The sequence below is a fragment of the Lampetra fluviatilis genome, chromosome 13 (assembly GCF_964198595.1).
Source record: "Lampetra fluviatilis chromosome 13, kcLamFluv1.1, whole genome shotgun sequence".
Lineage (NCBI taxonomy): Eukaryota > Metazoa > Chordata > Hyperoartia > Petromyzontiformes > Petromyzontidae > Lampetra > Lampetra fluviatilis.
Window position 1 is genome coordinate 14584948 of NC_136287.1, and position 20303 is coordinate 14605250.

Genomic DNA, 20303 nt, shown 5'->3' on the forward strand with positions numbered 1-20303 from the left:
GGTGTTCATTGCAATATAGCGCAACGATTTGTTTTAAACCGACACCATTGTCACAACGCCCGCCAGTATCATCGTCGTCGTCGTCATCCTCGCAAGCTAAAACGTACGCAAGCATGTTTAGATAGTTAGGACTCAACCACTGTCACTGGTTAATCATTGTCCCTCGCTCTCAACGTTTGCGATGCCACCGCGCTTGTGATGCGAGCAGGCGAGAGACGACAGCCACGCAACACGCGACGATCGTTGCCTCCACAGGCGACTCGGTGACTCGTCAACTTCACCTCCTCAGTCGACCCTCCTCCTCGCCCCCGTGGCCTCCTCTCTCCCAAGGTCATCCTCCTCCTCATCTGGCGTCTCTCCTCTCCTCTGGTGTCTCCTCGCCGTCTCCCCATCTCCGTGTCTCCCCCTGCCGTTCTCGGCTCTTCCAGGAACTCGCTGCTCTCGGTGGGGCCTCTTCTCCCCGGGTATCTTCTCCACCCGGGTCGACCGCACTCGCGTGAACTTCGAGCCGCCCCGCGCGCCTTTGTCTTCCTCAGAATGCTGCGGCGGCTGCTGCTGGGCGCGTCGGGGTCCGCACGGGTCCTTGGCTTGGCTCCAGTGCGGCAGACGCAGAGTTCCAGGTGCGTGCGTGTGTGTGTCACGCGCAGAGTTCCAGGTGCGTGCGTGTGCGTGTCACGCGCAGAGTTCCAGGTGCGTGCGTGTGTGTGTCACGCGCAGAGTTCCAGGTGCGTGCGTGTGCGTGTCACGCGCAGAGTTCCAGGTGCGTGCGTGTGTGTCACGCGCAGAGTTCCAGGTGCGTGCGTGTGCGTGTCACGCGCAGAGTTCCAGGTGCGTGCGTGTGTGTGTCACGCGCAGAGTTCCAGGTGCGTGCGTGTGCGTGTCACGCGCAGAGCTCCAGGTGCGTGCGTGTGCGTGTCACGCGCAGAGCTCCAGGTGCGTGCGTGTGCGTGTCACGCGCAGAGCTCCAGGTGCGTGCGTGTGTGTGTCACGCGCAGAGTTCCAGGTGCGTGCGTGTGCGTGTCACGCGCAGAGTTCCAGGTGCGTACGTGTGTGTGTCACGCGCAGAGTTCCAGGTGCGTGCGTGTGCGTGTCACGCGCAGAGCTCCAGGTGCGTGCGTGTGCGTGTCACGCGCAGAGTTCCAGGTGCGTGCGTGTGCGTGTCACGCGCAGAGTTCCAGGTGCGTGCGTGTGTGTGTCACGCGCAGAGCTCCAGGTGCGTGCGTGTGTGTGTCACGCGCAGAGTTCCAGGTGCGTGCGTGTGCGTGTCACGCGCAGAGTTCCAGGTGCGTGCGTGTGTGTGTCACGCGCAGAGCTCCAGGTGCGTGCGTGTGTGTGTCACGCGCAGAGTTCCAGGTGCGTGCGTGTGCGTGTCACGCGCAGAGTTCCAGGTGCGTGCGTGTGTGTGTCACGCGCAGAGTTCCAGGTGCGTGCGTGTGTGTGTCACGCGCAGAGTTCCAGGTGCGTGCGTGTGCGTGTCACGCGCAGAGTTCCAGGTGCGTGCGTGTGTGTGTCACGCGCAGAGTTCCAGGTGCGTGCGTGTGCGTGTCACGCGCAGAGTTCCAGGTGCGTGCGTGTGTGTGTCACGCGCAGAGTTCCAGGTGCGTGCGTGTGCGTGTCACGCGCAAAGTTCCAGGTGCGTGCGTGTGTGTGTCACGCGCAGAGTTCCAGGTGCGTGCGTGTGCGTGTCACGCGCAGAGCTCCAGGTGCGTGCGTGTGCGTGTCACGCGCAGAGCTCCAGGTGCGTGCGTGTGCGTGTCACGCGCAGAGCTCCAGGTGCGTGCGTGTGTGTGTCACGCGCAGAGTTCCAGGTGCGTGCGTGTGCGTGTCACGCGCAGAGTTCCAGGTGCGTACGTGTGTGTGTCACGCGCAGAGTTCCAGGTGCGTGCGTGTCACGCGCAGAGCTCCAGGTGCGTGCGTGTGCGTGTCACGCGCAGAGTTCCAGGTGCGTGCGTGTGCGTGTCACGCGCAGAGTTCCAGGTGCGTGCGTGTGTGTGTCACGCGCAGAGCTCCAGGTGCGTGCGTGTGTGTGTCACGCGCAGAGTTCCAGGTGCGTGCGTGTGCGTGTCACGCGCAGAGTTCCAGGTGCGTGCGTGTGTGTGTCACGCGCAGAGCTCCAGGTGCGTGCGTGTGTGTGTCACGCGCAGAGTTCCAGGTGCGTGCGTGTGCGTGTCACGCGCAGAGTTCCAGGTGCGTGCGTGTGTGTGTCACGCGCAGAGTTCCAGGTGCGTGCGTGTGTGTGTCACGCGCAGAGTTCCAGGTGCGTGCGTGTGCGTGTCACGCGCAGAGTTCCAGGTGCGTGCGTGTGCGTGTCACGTGCAGAGTTCCAGGTGCGTGCGTGTCACGCGCAGAGTTCCAGGTGCGTGCGTGTGCGTGTCACGTGCAGAGTTCCAGGTGCGTGCGTGTCACGCGCAGAGTTCCAGGTGCGTGCGTGTGTCACGTGCAGAGTTCCAGGTGCGTGCGTGTCACGTGCAGAGTTCCAGGTGCGTGCGTGTGCGTGTCACGCGCAGAGTTCCAGGTGCGTGCGTGTGCGTGTCACGTGCAGAGTTCCAGATGTGTGTGTGCGTAGGCAGCGGTTAGCGCACTGCGCTACGGATCCAGCAAATCCCCGAGTTCGATTACCACTCGCGGCCCAACATCGGTGACGCCGTTGGTCGTCTCGGCCTTAAACGAGGACCCGGTGCGGTGCGTAATCATCAGCGGTGGGGAGACAAAGGCGGCCGCCCGTGGTGCTGTCCACCCACCCACTCGCGCGCTGTGACGACCTGGCTAGGCGCTACTCTCTCACACCACTTGCCCCGGCAGTCCGGTAACGTGTGGCTCTTGTGAGAGGCGCCAGTCCCACCGTGGGAGCTCTGTGGGATGTCTCTGCAGTGTCAAACTCGCGCGCTCCATACAACTTCACGGGAGATTTTGCGCTCACCAATGTCACACCCTGAACTGCTTCTGCCCATGCCCGTAATCCACCACTGCGTTAATTTTAGCCCCTGTAGAAAAATATATAAATATTCCTATGGGACGGTGGTGACACGGCCCAGCGGGGTTCGGCCCTTGTTATTGCATAGGTTCGTGGTTCGAATCCAGCAGGCCACCCTGGTTAGTACTGCGGTGATATTAACCGTAAAATAGCACGCGCCGTCTGCTTCACTCGCACAGTGGACGTTAAATATCCCGTGACGTCATTAAAAAAGAGGAGGCCATTGTGTTGACAGCAACATTTGGAAATAACCTTCGAATTACTTAATCGGAATTACACAAGCAACACGATAGCCGTGCGCTGTAAGAACGATACGAATATCAAATGAACTACATTCGTACGAATGTATTCTCTTTAAAATGCATTCGTCATGGACGTTAATAAAGAAAATGGAAAAAGGTTGAAAGTATAAATAAATGAAAGCGTTCTAAGAAGCGTACGGAAGTGACACTAAAAACTGCGTTGACAAAACAGAGGAACAGGTGTATTTGGAGAGCAAACACAAGTGAGAGTCGTGGTTTTATAGAGGTTTGTAATTGGCGTTACTCGTAGAGACAGGGCATCAACGGCTCTGACTGCTGTCCACAGAGCCCCGCAGATTCAGAAAGACACAAAAGGCGCACGCTCTGTACACGTCTGCATTGAGGTCGCAGCACCGACACCCAATGGCAAAGGCCCCGCGGTGTTTATTTCTGGTGAATTTCACTTTGCCGTTGCGCCCGTGACGCTCCGCTGTTCTCTTCTACCCTGTTTGTTTTGTTGACACAAGTAAGGCCGCATTGTAAACTTTAAAGATAGCATCGTTAATCAGTAAACACTTAGCCAAATAAAAATATGGCTCTCGGTGACCCGTCACGGTGCAATGGCCTTGTGAGGACATCTCATGCGACTCATGTGCAGCCCGCGGCAGCAACAACACCGGCCGCAGTCCGCGTGCGTGTGAGGTCTCCGGTCTGATCCGGTCCCAACCACCGCACGGCAGTCTGGCCTGAAGCCACTGCAGCAATAACAATGTCCTGGTAGGACATTGCGCTCCGCAGACTGAAAATGACCACCGAGTTGAATTCGATGCCAACATTGGAACCGTTCCAGCGAAGCGGACGCACCGGGCCGGCAGCGACGCCGGGATTGCTCGGGCGAGGGGGGAACTCGCAAGCCTCTGCGGGACATTCACCCAATGGACATCGAGGCGTTGGAGAATATGCAACGTCTTGTTGTTCCACCTGTGACGTTGCAATCTAGCCGGCAGGGAGATTACAATGACGTGCTCTGCGTAAAGAGCCCTGTGTGAATATCAATTGTTTTTGCGCAATTGTCCCGAGCTGGTTGAAACTTTTCTGCTGCACCATCACTGTGTCGTTTGGCTCGGCCATCGAACAAAGACGGTCACTGCGTCGCGCGCTTTCAGATGCGCTTCTGCGGCCGTCTGGAACGCTCTTCCTTCTGATATATGGACGCCGCTGGAGCTACGCACTTTTATATCTTTATTGAAAACTAATTTCTTTAGAACTGCTTTTTATGTTTAGTTTGTTGTCCTTCCCACGCACCTCCGATGAGCACGGTTGGCTACGTACGGTGCGAAAGACGTTCAACACACGTCCAGCACCATCTCACACTCGTGCTGCCTGTCCTCTCACTCGTCCCGCCCGACCCCAGCGCGGCCTCCACTCCGCTGAGCAGCAGCAGCAGCGTGCAGGACAGCGCCGAGACGGTGGTGATCGGAGGCGGCTGCGTGGGAGTCAGCGTGGCCTACCACCTGGCGCGTGCCGGGGCCAGCGGCGTCGTTCTGCTGGAGAAGTCGGAGCTCACGGCCGGCTCCACGTGGCACGCGGTCGGTCAGGGCAGGCAGAGCCCCTTGCCTCGGCTACTCATCCCGAAGCCGGGAGTCGCCGCCTGTTTGGGATTGATCCCTTGTGCTAAGCTCCGAGTGGAGTGGTTAGTGCACTGTGCTACGAACCCGGCGCCCGAGTTCTATAACCTATAAACTAATCTTAGTTTTCATTTTACCAGGTACGGCCCACTTAGCAATGTAGCTCATTTTCAGAAGGGGCCTGACCACAAATGATAGCTCAACAAAGGGGCTTATCACGTAGAAATGTATAACAGCCGAATACTCTAGACGCATGTTTCTAAATGTGGAGGAAAACATCAGAGACGAATATCTGAACCGGTCATGAGCCTCCGCTAGGTCGACCTGGTGCAGTGTGTAAACATCGCCAAAGGCGGCCGGTCGTGGTGCTGGTCACCCCACCCTCTCGTGTGCTGTGCCAGCCATCATAGGTGCTCGCGAACAGCACTTGCCCCAACAGCCTGTTAAAGGCTAGCTTTGTCTGTTTTACGTGCCGATCTGTTATGTAGGCAGGACTGACGACGTACTTCCACCCTGGCATCAACCTGAAGAAGATCCACCACGACAGCATCAAGCTGTACGAGCAGCTCGAGAGGGACACGGGACAGGTGTGCACCCCCCCCCCCCCGAACCACACGGCCACGAGCGCGCATCGCACACGGTGCGACATCGTGCGGGGCAAAGCGGCGTGAGCCCCCTCTGTGCACGAGGCACGCGACGCCGAATCGATGCGGCGACGTGGAACTCGCCCTGACGCTCGGGATACGTGCATCGGAATTGAATCGGAATTGGAATCTTTATTTACCCTGGAGAAATCCGATGAGCTATGAAGCTCTTTGATTCACATTTGTCCAGAAGGGGTGGTTCAGAAATGTACAACAATAAAAAAACGATAGCAATGGAAAGTATAGGAAAGGGAAGCAAATCACTATAAATAAATAAACTAACGAAAACTAAACTATTTTTTACGACCCACTTAGCTATAAGTAAATTTTCAGAAGCGACCTGGCCACAAATGATAGCTCCACGAAGTGGCTTATCACGTGTAAGTTTATAGCCGCCGATAATTATTATTTAAGATTCGCATTTTTCGTGTAATTGTTTCACGTGACCACTGCAGCCACCAGAGGCGCTGCAGTCGGCGGAATGTTGAAACGGCGACTTGCGTCTTGGGTGGACCCGTGGCCCAGGTGGTGACGGTTGGTCGGCCTGCCGAGAGGGCTCGCCGCACACCGCCACCCTGGCCGTTAATACCACAACGCATTAGGACTACACACTTTAGTCTGTAAAATGTGTTTGTTGAGATCCAAAACACATATCTTTATGAAACTCAAACTAATCATGAGCGTCGTTGTGGAGAATATAAGTGACAAAATAAATAAGCAGACAATACGCCTCACTTACAAATCTGTCTCTCTACATAACAACACATCCCATCAGCCACACGGCCTTCTGGGAGGAATTTTTTTCCAGCAGCATTGCTTCAGTTCGAGCAAAACTCTGCACCAATCTCGACATCCAGTGCCTCATCAGCAGAGTGCCTCACCAGCAGAATTCTTCACCAGCATTGTCAGGCTCGCTTAAATCAATGCTGGTAAACTGCGCCGACGTTTATAGGCAAGGGCCTGCTCTGTTAGACACGGGTCTTCGTGCGACACATTCCTCTATAATGCGCAACGTCAAATAATTGTGGGCAGGTGACGGGTACGGCACACACGGCTGCCTGTCGCTGATCGGTGGCGATGCTCCTAGCGCAGAGCTCGTCTGTGACGGTGGCCTCAACCGCACCCCCGTCCGTGTCGGCAGGCGGTGGGGTTCCACCAGCCCGGCAGCATCCGCCTGGCCACCACTCCAGAACGGGTCGACGAGTTCCACTACCAGATGACGCGCGCGCGCTGGAACGTGACGCCACAGAGCCTCATCGGGCCCGACAAGATCCAGGAGCTCTTTCCCCTCCTCAACATGGACCAGGTGCTGCGCGCGGGGTGCCCCCGTCACGCGGTACCGTCACGTGGCACAAGGTGCCCACGTCACGTGGCACCGTCCCGTGGTCCTCTTCCTTGCGTGGCCCCCGGGCTCCACCGGGCGAACGGGTTCATTCTTCATCCGCAATGTCTCAGGCGAGGGGATTGACAATTTCACACGCCATTGGGTCCTGCGGTGTAACGTGCACTTTGTAAATGATAAAAAAAACTCAACACACTCGTCAATAACACTGCCTTAAGGGCAATATATATATAAAATCAGCGACGTTATGTGCAATTGCCCTTCTTTATAGCACACGTCATGCACGATAATGATGGTTGCAATGTTGAGGTTAGTAATGATATTTTGTCTGTGAAGCCTGGAATCGCCCAGGCATTAATCTGCCCGACTTATTTTCCTGTTGTTGTTGTTTAGAAGTTGCCAAATGAAACTGAACAATCGTTGTTGTGCACAATCTATTTTCCTATTGCTGGCATCGGCCCTCTCATGTGGGGCCTCTACCCTGCGAGTCCTCTTTCTCCACTCATTCCTGCCCTGGGCCATCATCTCCCCTAGGTTGACTCAGCCTCAAATGAGTACCTGGTGGGGTGTGTAAACACCACCACTAGGGAGACAAAGGCGGCCGGGCGTGGTACTGGCCACCCATCCCCTCGTGTGTTGTGCCGGCCTTCATAGGTGCTACTCACCAACAGCACTTTCCCCAACAGTCTGTTAAGGCTTTACGGGGGATCTTTGGGTTGTCTGTGTGCGTGTCGCCCCAGGTCCTGGCGGGGATCTACAACCCAGGCGACGGACACATTGACCCCTACTCCCTCACCATGGCGCTGGCTGCCGGCGCGAGGCAGCGCGGCGTCCGGATCTACCAGCCGGCGCCCGTCACCGGCCTCACGCCCACACCACAAGGCCACTGGGACGTGCACACGCCACACGGCACCATACGGGCTCGAAGGGTCATCAACTGCACAGGTGCCCACCGCCAACGCCGCCGCTGCTGCTGCTGACAGCTCGTAGGTACAGGAAGGCTGGCGCTGGCCTCTCAAGTAGAGGGCCCTGCAGCGTCGCTCATCAGTGGACCAACGCAGAAGAATGGACGAACTTGTCACGCGATTCATCCTATCTGGGAAAATCTGGACGTCTTTACGATGATTTTGAAGCTTGCGGCGATCACTTCTGGGTTGCACCTCTTACCCGTGAATGAATTCGGATAACAGGATAAATTTGTCATCAGCAAAAGCGAACGGCTGATCGGAGTTTTCCCAGATAAATTAAAGGTCATGGCTAGAAGGGAGGGTAAATGATTTTTGGATAAAAGGAGTTTCACTGTATTCATATTCTTAGGGGTTTTTTCGGTAAAGTCACATAGGTAAAATTCCGTGAGTCTCTCAGTCCCCTACGAACGCGCGTTTGTTTACTGAGCGATGTCGCGGTGAAGCGGAGCGGTTGTTGTCTTCTCAGGTTTCTGGGCCCGGGAGGTGGGGCGGCTGGTGGGCCTGGAGCACCCGCTGGTGCCGATCCACCACCAGTACGTGGTGACGGCGACCATCCCCGAGGTGGCCGCCCTCCCGCGGGAGCTGCCCGTCATCCGTGACCTCGAGGGCTCCTACTACCTGCGGCAGGAGCGCCAGGGGCTGCTCTTCGGCCCCTACGAGAGCGCCGAGCGCATGAAGATCCAGGAGGAGTGGCTCGAGAGTGGCGTGCCCAAAGGTGACCGATCGTGGCGAGTCGCGCGCGCCGACATTTACATCTCCGTGTCCGCACGGCGGCAAAAAAAAAACCTCACGAAGCAAAGGAGATCAAGCGGACTTTGACATTTTGTGAAAAAATAAATAAAACCTATTTTTATTTCACCAAGTAAAGGCCCACTGAGCTATATAGCTATTTTCAGAAGGGATCCATATTCTCTTTAACGCATGTTGATTGTAAATGTGGAGGTAAAAACCGGAGGACCCAGAGAAAAGTTTACACAACCACATGGAGAACATGCAAACTCCAAATGTACAGAGTCAGAATCGAACCCACGATCTCTCGCGGTTAACATCTCGGCACCGCGGCGCCATGAAGTAGCGGAAGAAGTAGCGGGTCGCGTACAGGCCCACGTGCCGTAGGCTTGCGCGTACAATATGGGCCTCCGTGCCAGGACGCGCCCCGTCTCGCCGCGGGCCACCTCCGGCACGCCACGTCGCGGCCGGAGTCACCCCGGCGAGTGCCGAATTCACGACCCCTCGCCCGGTCGTGCGCGCCCGGCAGACTTCGGCAAGGAGCTGTTCGAGTCGGACCTGGAGCGCATCATGCCGCACGTGGAGGCGGCCATGCAGCGGGTGCCCGTGCTGCAGAAGGCGGAGATCGTGAGCGTGGTGGCCGGGCCCATCACTTACACCCCCGACCTGCTGCCCATGCTGGGGCCCCACGTGGGCCTCGCCAACTACTGGGTCGCCGTGGGCTTCGGGTGAGCGGCTCGGCTTTGTCTCGGTTTGCGCGACAGAGCGCGTCTGTGTGTCTGTGCGTGCAAGGTCGTACTCGTGCACAACCTGGGAGAAATGCTGTTTGACGAACGTGCTCTCAATAGAAATGAATGACTGCTGCAGTGATCTGCGTTGCAGCTATGGGATCAACTACCGCGTCTGTGCGTTGCAGCTATGGGATCATCCACGCGGGAGGCGTTGGCAAGTACCTGAGCGACTGGATCATGAAGGGGCAGCCCCCCTTCGACCTCATCGAGCTGGACCCCAACCGCTTCGGGAAGTGGACCACGCCGGAGTACGCGCTCGCCAAGGCCAGGGAGTCGTACGGCGCCAATAACATCGGTGAGCGACGCTCGCGGCGTATCTCTCCAAAAATGTCACTGCCAAACTATTTTTCTTTACTTACCAGGCAAGGCCCACTGAGCTATTTCACTCTTTTCAGAAACGCACTGGCCACAAATGATAGGTCAATGAAGTGGCTTATCACGTGGAAATGTATAGCAGCCAAATACTCTAAATGGCATTTGGAATCTAAATGTGCTCGGAGAAAAATCCACGCCACCACGAGGAGAGAGAAAGAGACACGCAAACTCCAAATATAAAGCAGATGTCAGGGTTGGGATCGAACCCACGACCTCCTGTATACCAGGTGAGGTAGTTAACATCTCCTGGCCACCGCGGCGCCTGTGGCCCTCTGGTCGGCAGCGGTCATCCCCCGGACGACCCCTTTGGGGAGCTGAAGGAGCACACTGGTCGGACGGTGATTTGGCCTCCAGGTGTCCACACGTGGAGTGGTTTCACGTCGAAACAATACAAATCGAGCCTCTGCAGCACCCTCACGAGGTCATCCCAAGCTGCTTTGCCACCTGACACACAAATAATCTACGCGAGTAAAATAAGATCAATATTTGCTTGTCAACTACAAATTGATTTAAAGAAACCCACAATTCATAGGCTAGAGGCGGCTCTCTTGAGCTCCCTCTAGTGGCGGCACTTTCACTGGCAATGGCGCGAGCCAGCAACCTGTTTGTCTTTAAAGTAAAACATTTTTGTAAGAACGAGGAGAATGCGCAGGCTCGGGAGGCCGGAGTTGTCTCCTCCACACGTCAGCGATCGCCCCCCCCCCCCCGCCCCCCCCCGTGCTCAGTGGGCTACCCGAAGGAGGAGCGAGTCGCCGGGCGGCCCACCCAGCGGGTGAGCGGCGTCTACCACGCGCTGCTCCACAAGGGCGCCTCCATGGGCTTCCACGCCGGCTGGGAGCAGCCGCACTGGTTCGCGCCGCCCGGCCAGCGGGCCGAGTACAGGTAAGTTCAGACGGCGCAGGTGTGTGCTGCGAGTAGTCGTACAGGCGAGTCCTGTCAGGTGTATGTACGTTGAACTTCTTTCGCGCCGTACGTAGCTAACCGTACTAATGGGAGGTGCGGGAGGCCTTCATCCAGGAGAGGATCGATCTCTGCTTGGTAATTATGACAATTGCAATGGTGTGAGAGTGGTGAGTGCAACAGCTTCCTGGGTTCTATTCCCACCCTTTTTTGGATTGAAAACTCATTTCTTTAGAACTGCTTTTCGTGCGTTAGCTTGTTGTCCTTCCCCCACCCTTACGATGAGCACGGTTGGCTATATACGGTACGAAAGAAGTTCAACATACATACGTACATACATCTACCCTTGAACGTAGGTGGCGCATTGTATCCGAGGCACACTGAATTAAGGGAGACTGAGTCTTTGCATCACCACTCAGGGCCGCAAGCAGAAGCAGAGGCGAGCGTGGTTGGTGTTGGCCCTGGTGCAGTTGCACCGCCTGCACACTCAGTAGGTGCACGGCTGGGAGCCCGGCGCGATGCTCGTGCGAGTAGGCGACTTGCTCGGGTGGAGGCAGCGCACGGCGCAGGCGAGGTGACGCATTACCCCCCCCCCCCGTGGCTCCGCAGGCCGAGCTTCCGTCGCACAAACTGGTTCGAGGCGGTGGGCCGCGAATGTCGCCTCGTGATGGAGGCGGTGGGGGTCATCGACCTGACCCCGTTCGGGAAGTTCCTCCTCTCGGGGAAGGACGCCACTCGCCTCGCCGACCGACTCTTCGCCAACGCCTTGCCCAAAGTGAGCAGCAGCAGCAGCGTGGACACTGATGCGTGTGTCTGTGCGTGTGAGCGCTGCTGCGTGTGCGTGCGCGAGCACCGCTGAAAGTGCGTGTTGTTGGCACCAGGAGGGCCACACGAACATCAGTCACCTGGTGACTCCGGACGGCCGCGTGTACGGGGAGCTCACCCTCAACCACGTGGGCCCCCAGCAGATGCTGCTCGTCACAGGCTCCGGCTCCGAGCTGCACGACCTCCGGTAGCCGTGGGCCCTCGCGGACCCTCGCGGGCCCTCGCGGCCCTCGCGGCACCGCTGTCCCCGTGGCAGTGGTGCATCCTTTGAGCAGGGAGACGGCTGACTTCATTGTTTCGCCTTGAATGACGTATTGGAGTGGGGGGAACCTTCACCCGTTGCCTGTTTATCGAATTCCACTCAACGAGTTCACGTAATTAATGTATAATGTCCATAACAGCACAGCCATGCATTCTTAGGCCACGAGCAGGGTCTGCGTACGTGTGATTGGCTCTGCTGAATCGTGCGACTGCACGCACACAAATTTGTGGCGGGTGGTGAGAATGATCCAACGTAAGTCTGTCACCAAAGCCCAATGTATTTGTCTCGTCTCTTCGAGTTGATAATCAGGTCAGGCCACAGACTTGTTGACGGGCTCACGTAGTAGCGTGCGAGCACAGGTGGAGATCGGCCCGAATGACCCGGAGCACCGTGGCGGAGTGAGCTGTGAGCCCGACGGCGTTGGTCAGAAGGAGCCACATTACGTGAGGGGGCGGCCTTCCTGGGAAGTGCTACTTCAATCGAAATTACTTCAAGTGAACTCTAATTTCCCCGAGGCATTTCTGGAAAAAAATCCGTAAATAATTGTCACGGAGTGTACAAAAATGCAGCTGATTATGTATAAAACTTACCATAAACGGTTTAAGATCTTTGCTTATCGAGGCCTCCAGAGGTGAGCAGTGGTGGAGTTAGGCAGCTGAAAGGGCAAGACAAAATCTAAATCGACCCGTCCAGGGGTCGGCAACCTGCGGTGACTCTTTGAGGACTGCTGCATCGCGACGTCGTTTATTCAGGACCACCGTTTCGTATTGACATACATCGGGGCTCTTGATGAATATCGATTTTTTTTTTTTACCAAATTCGAAACGTCTCTTCTTGTTATTTTGGTCACCGACCCCTGGACTGGTCAATTCTCAGCTCAGCCGCCCTCATCACGCTCAAGCTGAGTCGGTACGGTCCAGATCGAGCGAGTGCGCGCCCTTCGTGTGCGTGCGCGCCGCAGCTGGATAGAGGAGCACGCGGCTGCGGGGGGCTTCGAGGTGAGCGTGCGGAACGCGACGGACGACATGGGCGTGCTGGGCGTGGCGGGGCCGCTGTCGCGCCGCGTGCTCGCGCGCCTCACCGACGCCGCCCTCGACGACGACGCCTTCCGCTTCTTGCGCTGCCGCGCCGTGCGCGTGGCGGGCCGCGCCGTCACCGCCGTGCGCATCTCCTACACCGGTGGGGCTTGCGCCCTCGCCCCACGCTCGCCCCACGCTCGACCCACGCACGCACGCGGGATTGTGTGGCCAATTTCACGTCCGCGTCGTCCGAGTACTTTGGAGATTCCAAACTAAAATTATTATCTTTTTATTTTACCAGGTGAAGCCTACTGAGCTGTGTCGGTCTTTTTGGAAATCGATAGCTCAACGAAGTGGCTTATTGCATGGAAATGTATTTCAGGCAAATACTTTCAATGCATGTTGATTCTAAATGTAGAGGGAAAACCCAGAGGACCCGGAGAAAAATCCACGCAACCACGGGGGGAGAGAGACACGTAAACTCCAATATACAGGCATAAAAGTTGGGATTGAACCCACGACCTCCTGTATACCTGGCGAGGTAGTTAACATCTCGCCACCGTGGCGCCAGGTCATCCACGTCTTCCCAAGACGCTGCACATCCCAATCGGGCAAGGTTGTGTATGCCTGTGATTCAGAACCTTCGAGGCAACGGTTGGTGGATCACATAAAGATTTGTAAAACTCCCAAATCTGCTGGGCTGCGAAATGGCCAGGAAATAGCTACTCTATGAATCTGGTAACCCGGGACCACAGCTAACATCTGTTAGGAGCGAGAGTTAAACCAGAGCACATCGATAGCTTCACGTGTGACATCGGCGTGCGTTGCGTTGTAAGTGAAGCGCTCCTGGTCGTGAACCGTGGCCTGTGCACGGCCACGCGCAGGCGAGCTCGGCTGGGAGCTGTACCACCAGCGCGAGGACACGGGCGCCCTCTACTCTGCGCTCATGGAGGCCGGCCGGGAGTTTGGCATCGGGGATTTCGGGGCGTACGCCATGAACTCTCTGCGCATGGAGAAAGCGTTCCGCGCCTGGGGAGCCGAGGTACCGCGAGCGCACACGGCACGCACGGCCACCTCTGACGCGCACGCCGTGCTCCGCGGCAGTGCCCCCCTTGGCAAGCCCCGCGGGCCACTGGTGACCCCCGTTGGCCTTTCGTGCGGCCCCTGAGATGCGGCCCCTGACAATACACAAATGTGAAAACAGCCCCATCGTGCTGCTGTCAAACCCCAGTGGTTTAAAATGTGTGGTCGATTAGACCGTGAATGAACTATCCCAGAAATGTTCCCCTGGAATTCTGTTGGACACATGTCGTCACGTGCCACCCACCCGGGGTTACCGATGTTGGGTTTATGATCTTGTATTGTGGGGCGGCACTGAGGGGGGGTCAAAGCACAGAGGAGAAACGTTAGCGTTTACTTTTCTAACGAACCTTGTAGGTGTCATCTGCACGGGTTCACTGCGTTGTCACAGTCGCTTCTGCCCCACAGAATAGTCTGGCAATCATTGCCTCTGTCCCACAGAAGCAATGATTGCTAGACTATCCTGGTCAAACCAGCACACGTGGTGACCCCACCCCCGCTGTGAACCCGTAGCAGTGACGTTTGAAGAAATTACTTTTTTTTACTCTGAGTTCATGAACAGTGGCAGAACTGTTTCTGTATTGTTCACCAAAAAACAGAAATCTTGCATTATTCCGCAGTAATGGGGTTGGAAGATATATAACAATGCACAAAGGTGTGCAGCATTGCGCGTTCAAAAGCTCTCACTATTATAGAGACCACCATCTCAAAAGAAGTGAACGCATGACCGTGTTGTTGTTTAGACCGCCAACTCTTGGAGTTGAGAAAATGTGGCCATGCCAACAGGCAGCGGTGGAACAAGAAGACAAATGTAGACGGGTTATGATCTCATTAGGCCTCATCCGTACAGTCTCTGGTCACATGCCTCTGGGAGCCTTTGATATGGACAGCAGCTAACTTTAGGTACTCTCTCTAAGATTTGAATAGTCCGAAATGGAAATGCAGGTTTATTGGTATTCCCCTCTGCACAATTTAATTCGATTGTGCTTTCTGTATTATGCCACGAGATGAAGAACAGATGAGGACATCTTAGAGCAACATGCCCCCCCCCCCAGTGTCAGAGGACCGCTGGAAGAAGACGTTTTGAAAATATTGCACCTGAAAAATCCTTCAAGTGTCATTTTTATTCTTGGTTCTTTCGGTAAAGTCACGTCATTATTATTGTTTAAAAATCAGAGGGCACACTTTCTCTCGCACTCTGACATAAGATCGTTCTTCGCATGACAGAAAAAACAATCATCATCAGAACTGGAATTTAGCCCAATTAAGTGCAGAAACTAAATTAATATGGTGGATTTTTTTGATTTGCAAGGGCTCTCTCGTGCTTGAAGTACTTAGTTTTTCACATGTCTTAACTATGCATTGCTACGTGTCTAATGTTGTCTTTCAGATGAACTGCGATACAAACCCATTTGAAGCAGGCCTTCAGCCCTTCATTAAAGTGAACAAGGTACAGCGAGAGGCGCCCAGTAATGATCGACCATTGCTATTTAAAACATTAGTCTAAGAATAGGTTTTACATAAGTATGTGTGGTTAATGCAGACTTGATGCCCTGCAAAAGGTCTCTATTTGGTGTTAGAACATCTTATCACCTGTTTAATTGCTGGAAAGAGTAAAACCTTGACTTAAAGCTTTCGTGACTGCAGGAATACATATTCTAAGGGTCTTTCGGTAAAGCCATGAAGATAGAAAAATAATTTTTCAATCACGACGTTTCGATCGCAACACAAGCAAAGCAATCGTCTTCAGGTGAGAAGAAGACGATTGCTTGTGTTGCGATCGAAACGTCGTGATATTTTTATTATTTTTCTATCTACGTGGCTTTACCGAAAGACCCATAGAATAGAATAAAACCCATTGTGATTTTCATCATTTTGGATATTGGCAAAAAGGTGGCAGAGATATCATGAGTCTAATTTTACGTTGAGCTCATATTCCAGGAGAATATTAGCCCTGTTGGAGTGTATGATGACTCACAGGAACTCGAGCTGCCCGGATATCGTGTCTTCCTGCTCGATGCGTGTTAATGGTATATCGGATGTTTGTTAATGTTAATGGTATTTAAATAGGCAAATCCATGCCAGTTTCTCGTTTTGTCGTTGTCCAGTCGTGTTGTTGATGCTTTGGTTTCCCTGTTTGTTATTTAAATCAAACTTGTGATTTAACCCAGGATACACCCTTGCGAATGAGACCATATTTGCACTGTCTTAACGGGTCGTGTCCATTTATTAGTGCAATAGGTTGCGACTACAGTACTCATGAACAGATGGCATTGGGTCAAAGGTGGAAACTCCGCATTTCCATGGCAAGCGCCAAGTCCTTCATTCAACCACCGTTGACCTTCCATGTCATAATCTTTGGTTCTTTCAGTAAAGTCACGTAGGTATACAATAAAATAAATCACTACCGAAAGAACCAAAGAGTATGGATTCCTGCAGTCACGAAAGCTTAAAATCTAGATTAAACTTCCATGTGATAGTAAACATCGTATCAGCCCTGGAGCGATGATGGACTATGTCGACCCCGGCGATGGATTTGAAGTTATAACTTTGCAATTGCGAGTCAAGTGCATTAGGCAGTGCCCTGCGCAGGCTGCGTGGAGAGCGGTGGCTGAGCTCCAGTGCCTGTGCTTTTGATCCTGTGAAGTGTGCCATGTGGGGGTAGTGGTGTCTGTCAAGGTGAACTATTGTGTTCTAGGAAATAAAATATATACATCAAGATTATGTCTCAGACAAATGTCAACCACACGATGCTTTGCTTTCTACTTTGTATCCAGATTTAATATACTGCTTTGCCCTAAGTATATTACATGCACATGTCAGTTTTTTGAAAATATATAAATGCATCCAAAAAATGTTTATACTGCCGTATGCCTTGCTGTTTACAAATTGTCATAATGCCCTATCACAACACTAGCCTTAAAATACTCTACCAAATACGATGTGTGTTCCCAATTAGGTCCAGTGGAATGCAAAGTTAGCACAGTACTATAATTATGAATTAAACATGATGCCATCTTAAAGCTTCCATATTTCTAGGATGCTCAATGCGGACACGTGGTGAGCTGGCAGCAGCTCCTTCAGTCAACCCGCCCACTTGCCATGGCCACTCCCACCCAAGGACTAGCGCCGCCCACACAGGCAGAGTCCTCCTGCCTGGCTCGACCTGACGGTCGCCCCATCAGCTGCTCTTAGGCCCTGCCTACTCCACTGCCAACTCCGCCCACTACTCAGTAGTCTCACCCTTTGCTCATATCAATAGTCAAGCACGAAGTGAGAAGAATTTAAACTGGGACAAAATCCACATGATTGCAAATGCTTCGGGACAACAGAACAGACTCTCTGAAAACGGTTCTGTCCCAGCTAAGCTCGTACACTTGGTGGCGTTATGCTATCAACTTTGATGAGTAATGTTTTCGTTATGCCTTCCTCTGTTGGCCATGTCCACCACAGGATGCGGATTTCATCGGCAAGGAAGCCCTGCAGAGGATCAAGAGGGAAGGGCTGACACGGCATCTGGTGTATCTCACCCTGGACACCGATGACGTCGATCCGGAGGGGAATGAGAGTGTGTGGTGCAATGGCAAGGTACATTTGGTGCACATCTCTTCACCAATCCACTGTTGAATGAAGGCCTCCCCACGCCTCTTGTTCATGAGGGTTGTTTGACCATACTTCACCACATAGATCAGCGTGGGTCGGTGAATGGTGTGAGCAAGAATAGTTCAGATTTCACCCACCACTGGTGTTAGTTGTAAACGGGAATCAAACTCAGTTTGCCGGGTTCGTGTTACAATGCGTAAAGCCGTAAACCACTGCGCCACCACTCCATCTCATTGTTGAGCTGTGTCCAGCAATTCATCCCAGTAGAATGCACTTGGGATTGCTGATCTCTTATCGTGATTCAAACCACTTCCCCACTGGCAAGGGGATTATTTTTGTTTTATCTCAAACTGATTTTACATTTATTTTCATTTCAGCCAATTTACAATTAAACGAGCCATTCCATGTGTGCCCACAGAATGTTCTCTTATCTGATGTGATAAGTCAGATGGTGAAGCCTTAAATAAATAACTAATAGATAAATAATTTAACACGTAAGTTGTGAGTACATCACTACATACATTTTTTATGTGAAACCCTCATTTGCGTGCGCACCACTCGGCGCTCGAGAAACGTTATTAATTCATGACGCACCAGCGCCTACGCGGACAGCAAACGCGGACAACGATGCGTTGGCGTTTCCTCTCGTCCCACGCAGGTCGTGGGCAACACAACGTCCGGGGCCTACAGCTACACGGCGGGGCACAGCGTGGCGTTTGCATACGTCCCTGTGGAGCTGAGCTTGGTGGGGCAGCACGTGGAGGTGGAGCTCCTGGGCAAGAACTATCCGGCCACGGTGGTCAAGGAGCCCCTGGTGCTCACCCAGCCCACTCGCCAGCGCATGCAGCCGCCTGCCAACGCAGCCTGACAGTGCCGCCCACGCCCGGGCAAAGACGTTTCCATCTGAAACTATTAGTGTCGAGAAATGTCTTCTCTTACAAATAACTTCTGTGAGCCTCTCAATCCATACTTGGTTACACATCAAGTATTTGATGTCAATATATTTTTGTATTATCTGAGCTGGAATAAGCTGATTGAATTAAGTAACAAAAAATACGGCTGATTTTGTCCTCGTTTTGTGCAGCACAGCTAAGTAATACCACAACTAGGCAGACTAGAGAACCTAAGTGAGTCATTGGTGGCTGAAAGCTGGGTTTGAATCCAAAATTTCAGCAATGCCAACTCAGTGCTGTGACCCAGGAGCCAAACGACCACACCTCTCACGTACCCCTGGGAACGCGATACGGACCGATTACTCGGCTAATATAACACGAAGACAACGTGAAAGTCATTGAGAACGAGAGATATGCCCTTGATGAGAAACACGTCAAAAAACTGCCACGAAGGTGCCTGTTGGGATGACTAACTGATGTCACAAAGATCCTCTCTGAGCCTGCTTCAACTCAAGCACACTCAGAGAGGGTCTTTGTCATATAATTTCTAGGTGAATTTGCAGTGCAGTTGAAACGACAGCTAAAATATTTAACCGATTTGGTGACGCTGCATCGGCAGTGTACTGCACAAGCACGATAAACAACGCGACACCTTCACCAATGACTCTGTGACCTTCAAAGGAAAACTATTAAATAGACGACATTTAACACACGGATGTATAAGAGACATATCAAGAAACTTGCGGATGTTTACGGAATGTTAACGTTTGCCATAACAAACCAAATGAAAGAGCATGTTTTGGAAGCTCAAATAAAATGTGAATCTTCAATAATGCATCACACATCCACACTGCTCCTCCTGTCCTGGCATTGCCACTGCGCGGGTTGGGGAGCATTTACATTTAAGACGTTTTATACCCCGGCTTACGTCGGGGATGCGTTCCTGCAAGGTGTGGCAACGAATATCGAAACGTCAATCAAAGCGACGTACAGGGGTGGTGGAGGTGGTGTTGGTGGAGGTGGTGGTGGTAGAGGTAGTGGTGGAGGCGACGCTGAAAGGCGACGGATAATGAGGAGCTGAGCAGTGTATTTTACGTCCGTACTTTCATCCAGTGCTAGTGAATATACTTCAAAGGAATCAGACTTTTTGTTTAATTGACTGGCTATATTTTTATCAATCAGTTCCACACGGCGAGTCACAGTCCTGCGTGATAAACTGACTTTTTCAAATTTGCTTTTGATCTCCGGACACAAGATGTCTGCTGTCTGTACCATGTATTCTTTTACAAACTTGCCTTCGGAGAAAGTGGTAATGAGTGGTAATGTTGGTGAGAAGAAGTTTTTAAAGAAAATTTAAATCGAAGTGAAGAAGGAAATTGAAAAGTTTGTATAATTAATGATTTTTCAAACTTTTATTGTTTTCTGTGCTTAAAACTCTTTTAAAAACTGTGGGGTCTAGAACGGACTCGTGAAATTCGGAGAGAACTCGGAGTTAGGTTTTGTTTGTTTTGTTGAATTACACAAAGTGCGCCATCTAATGGGGAAATGGGGGCATTACAGGAGGAAGGTAACATTTAATTTAATAATAATATTTGGACAAGTTCGGCGGGCCGGATTAAAAAGCCCAACGGGCCGTACTTAGCCCATGTCTGATGTAGAGACACACGCCAGGTAGATGTAGACACACACAGCGTGTAGTTTTAGAGACAGACACACACAGCGTGTGGACGGCGTGTGCGCTGTCCACCGCAGTTGCCGCTGCTGGGCAGCAGTCGGCGCTGTGTCACTACACAACCATCAAGACACTGGCATTGCGCAATGTGGATCTGGGTATAATAACACGGACAGCACAAGCAGTGTCAACCCTGCGGTGTGCAGCCGGAGAGGACCCTGTCGCGTCTGATTAAACACGTTCCTGCTGCGGAGGGAGCTGGTAGGAACGTTGGGTTGCTCGGTCAATGGCCAGGGTCAACGGCGGCGTGGTGTATTCCGCAAATATGCCCGACTGTGAGGGCGGGCACAAGCCGG

At 53.3% G+C, this 20303-nt stretch overlaps 1 protein-coding gene across 1 annotated transcript; it reads left to right on the plus strand.

Annotated features, from left to right (window-relative positions):
* Positions 1 to 198: 198 nt before the first annotated feature.
* Positions 199 to 18356, plus strand: DMGDH (dimethylglycine dehydrogenase). Its single transcript, XM_078861907.1, is given in 18 exon segments — positions 199 to 264; positions 266 to 330; positions 537 to 620; positions 4631 to 4805; positions 5333 to 5431; positions 6630 to 6794; positions 7571 to 7775; positions 8265 to 8513; positions 9057 to 9255; positions 9444 to 9613; positions 10419 to 10575; positions 11203 to 11368; positions 11475 to 11605; positions 12642 to 12859; positions 13584 to 13741; positions 15170 to 15229; positions 17233 to 17367; positions 18041 to 18356. Coding segments are annotated over 18 exon segments (2712 nt in total). The 3' UTR covers positions 18251 to 18356.
* The last annotated feature ends 1947 nt before the right edge of the window (positions 18357 to 20303 follow it).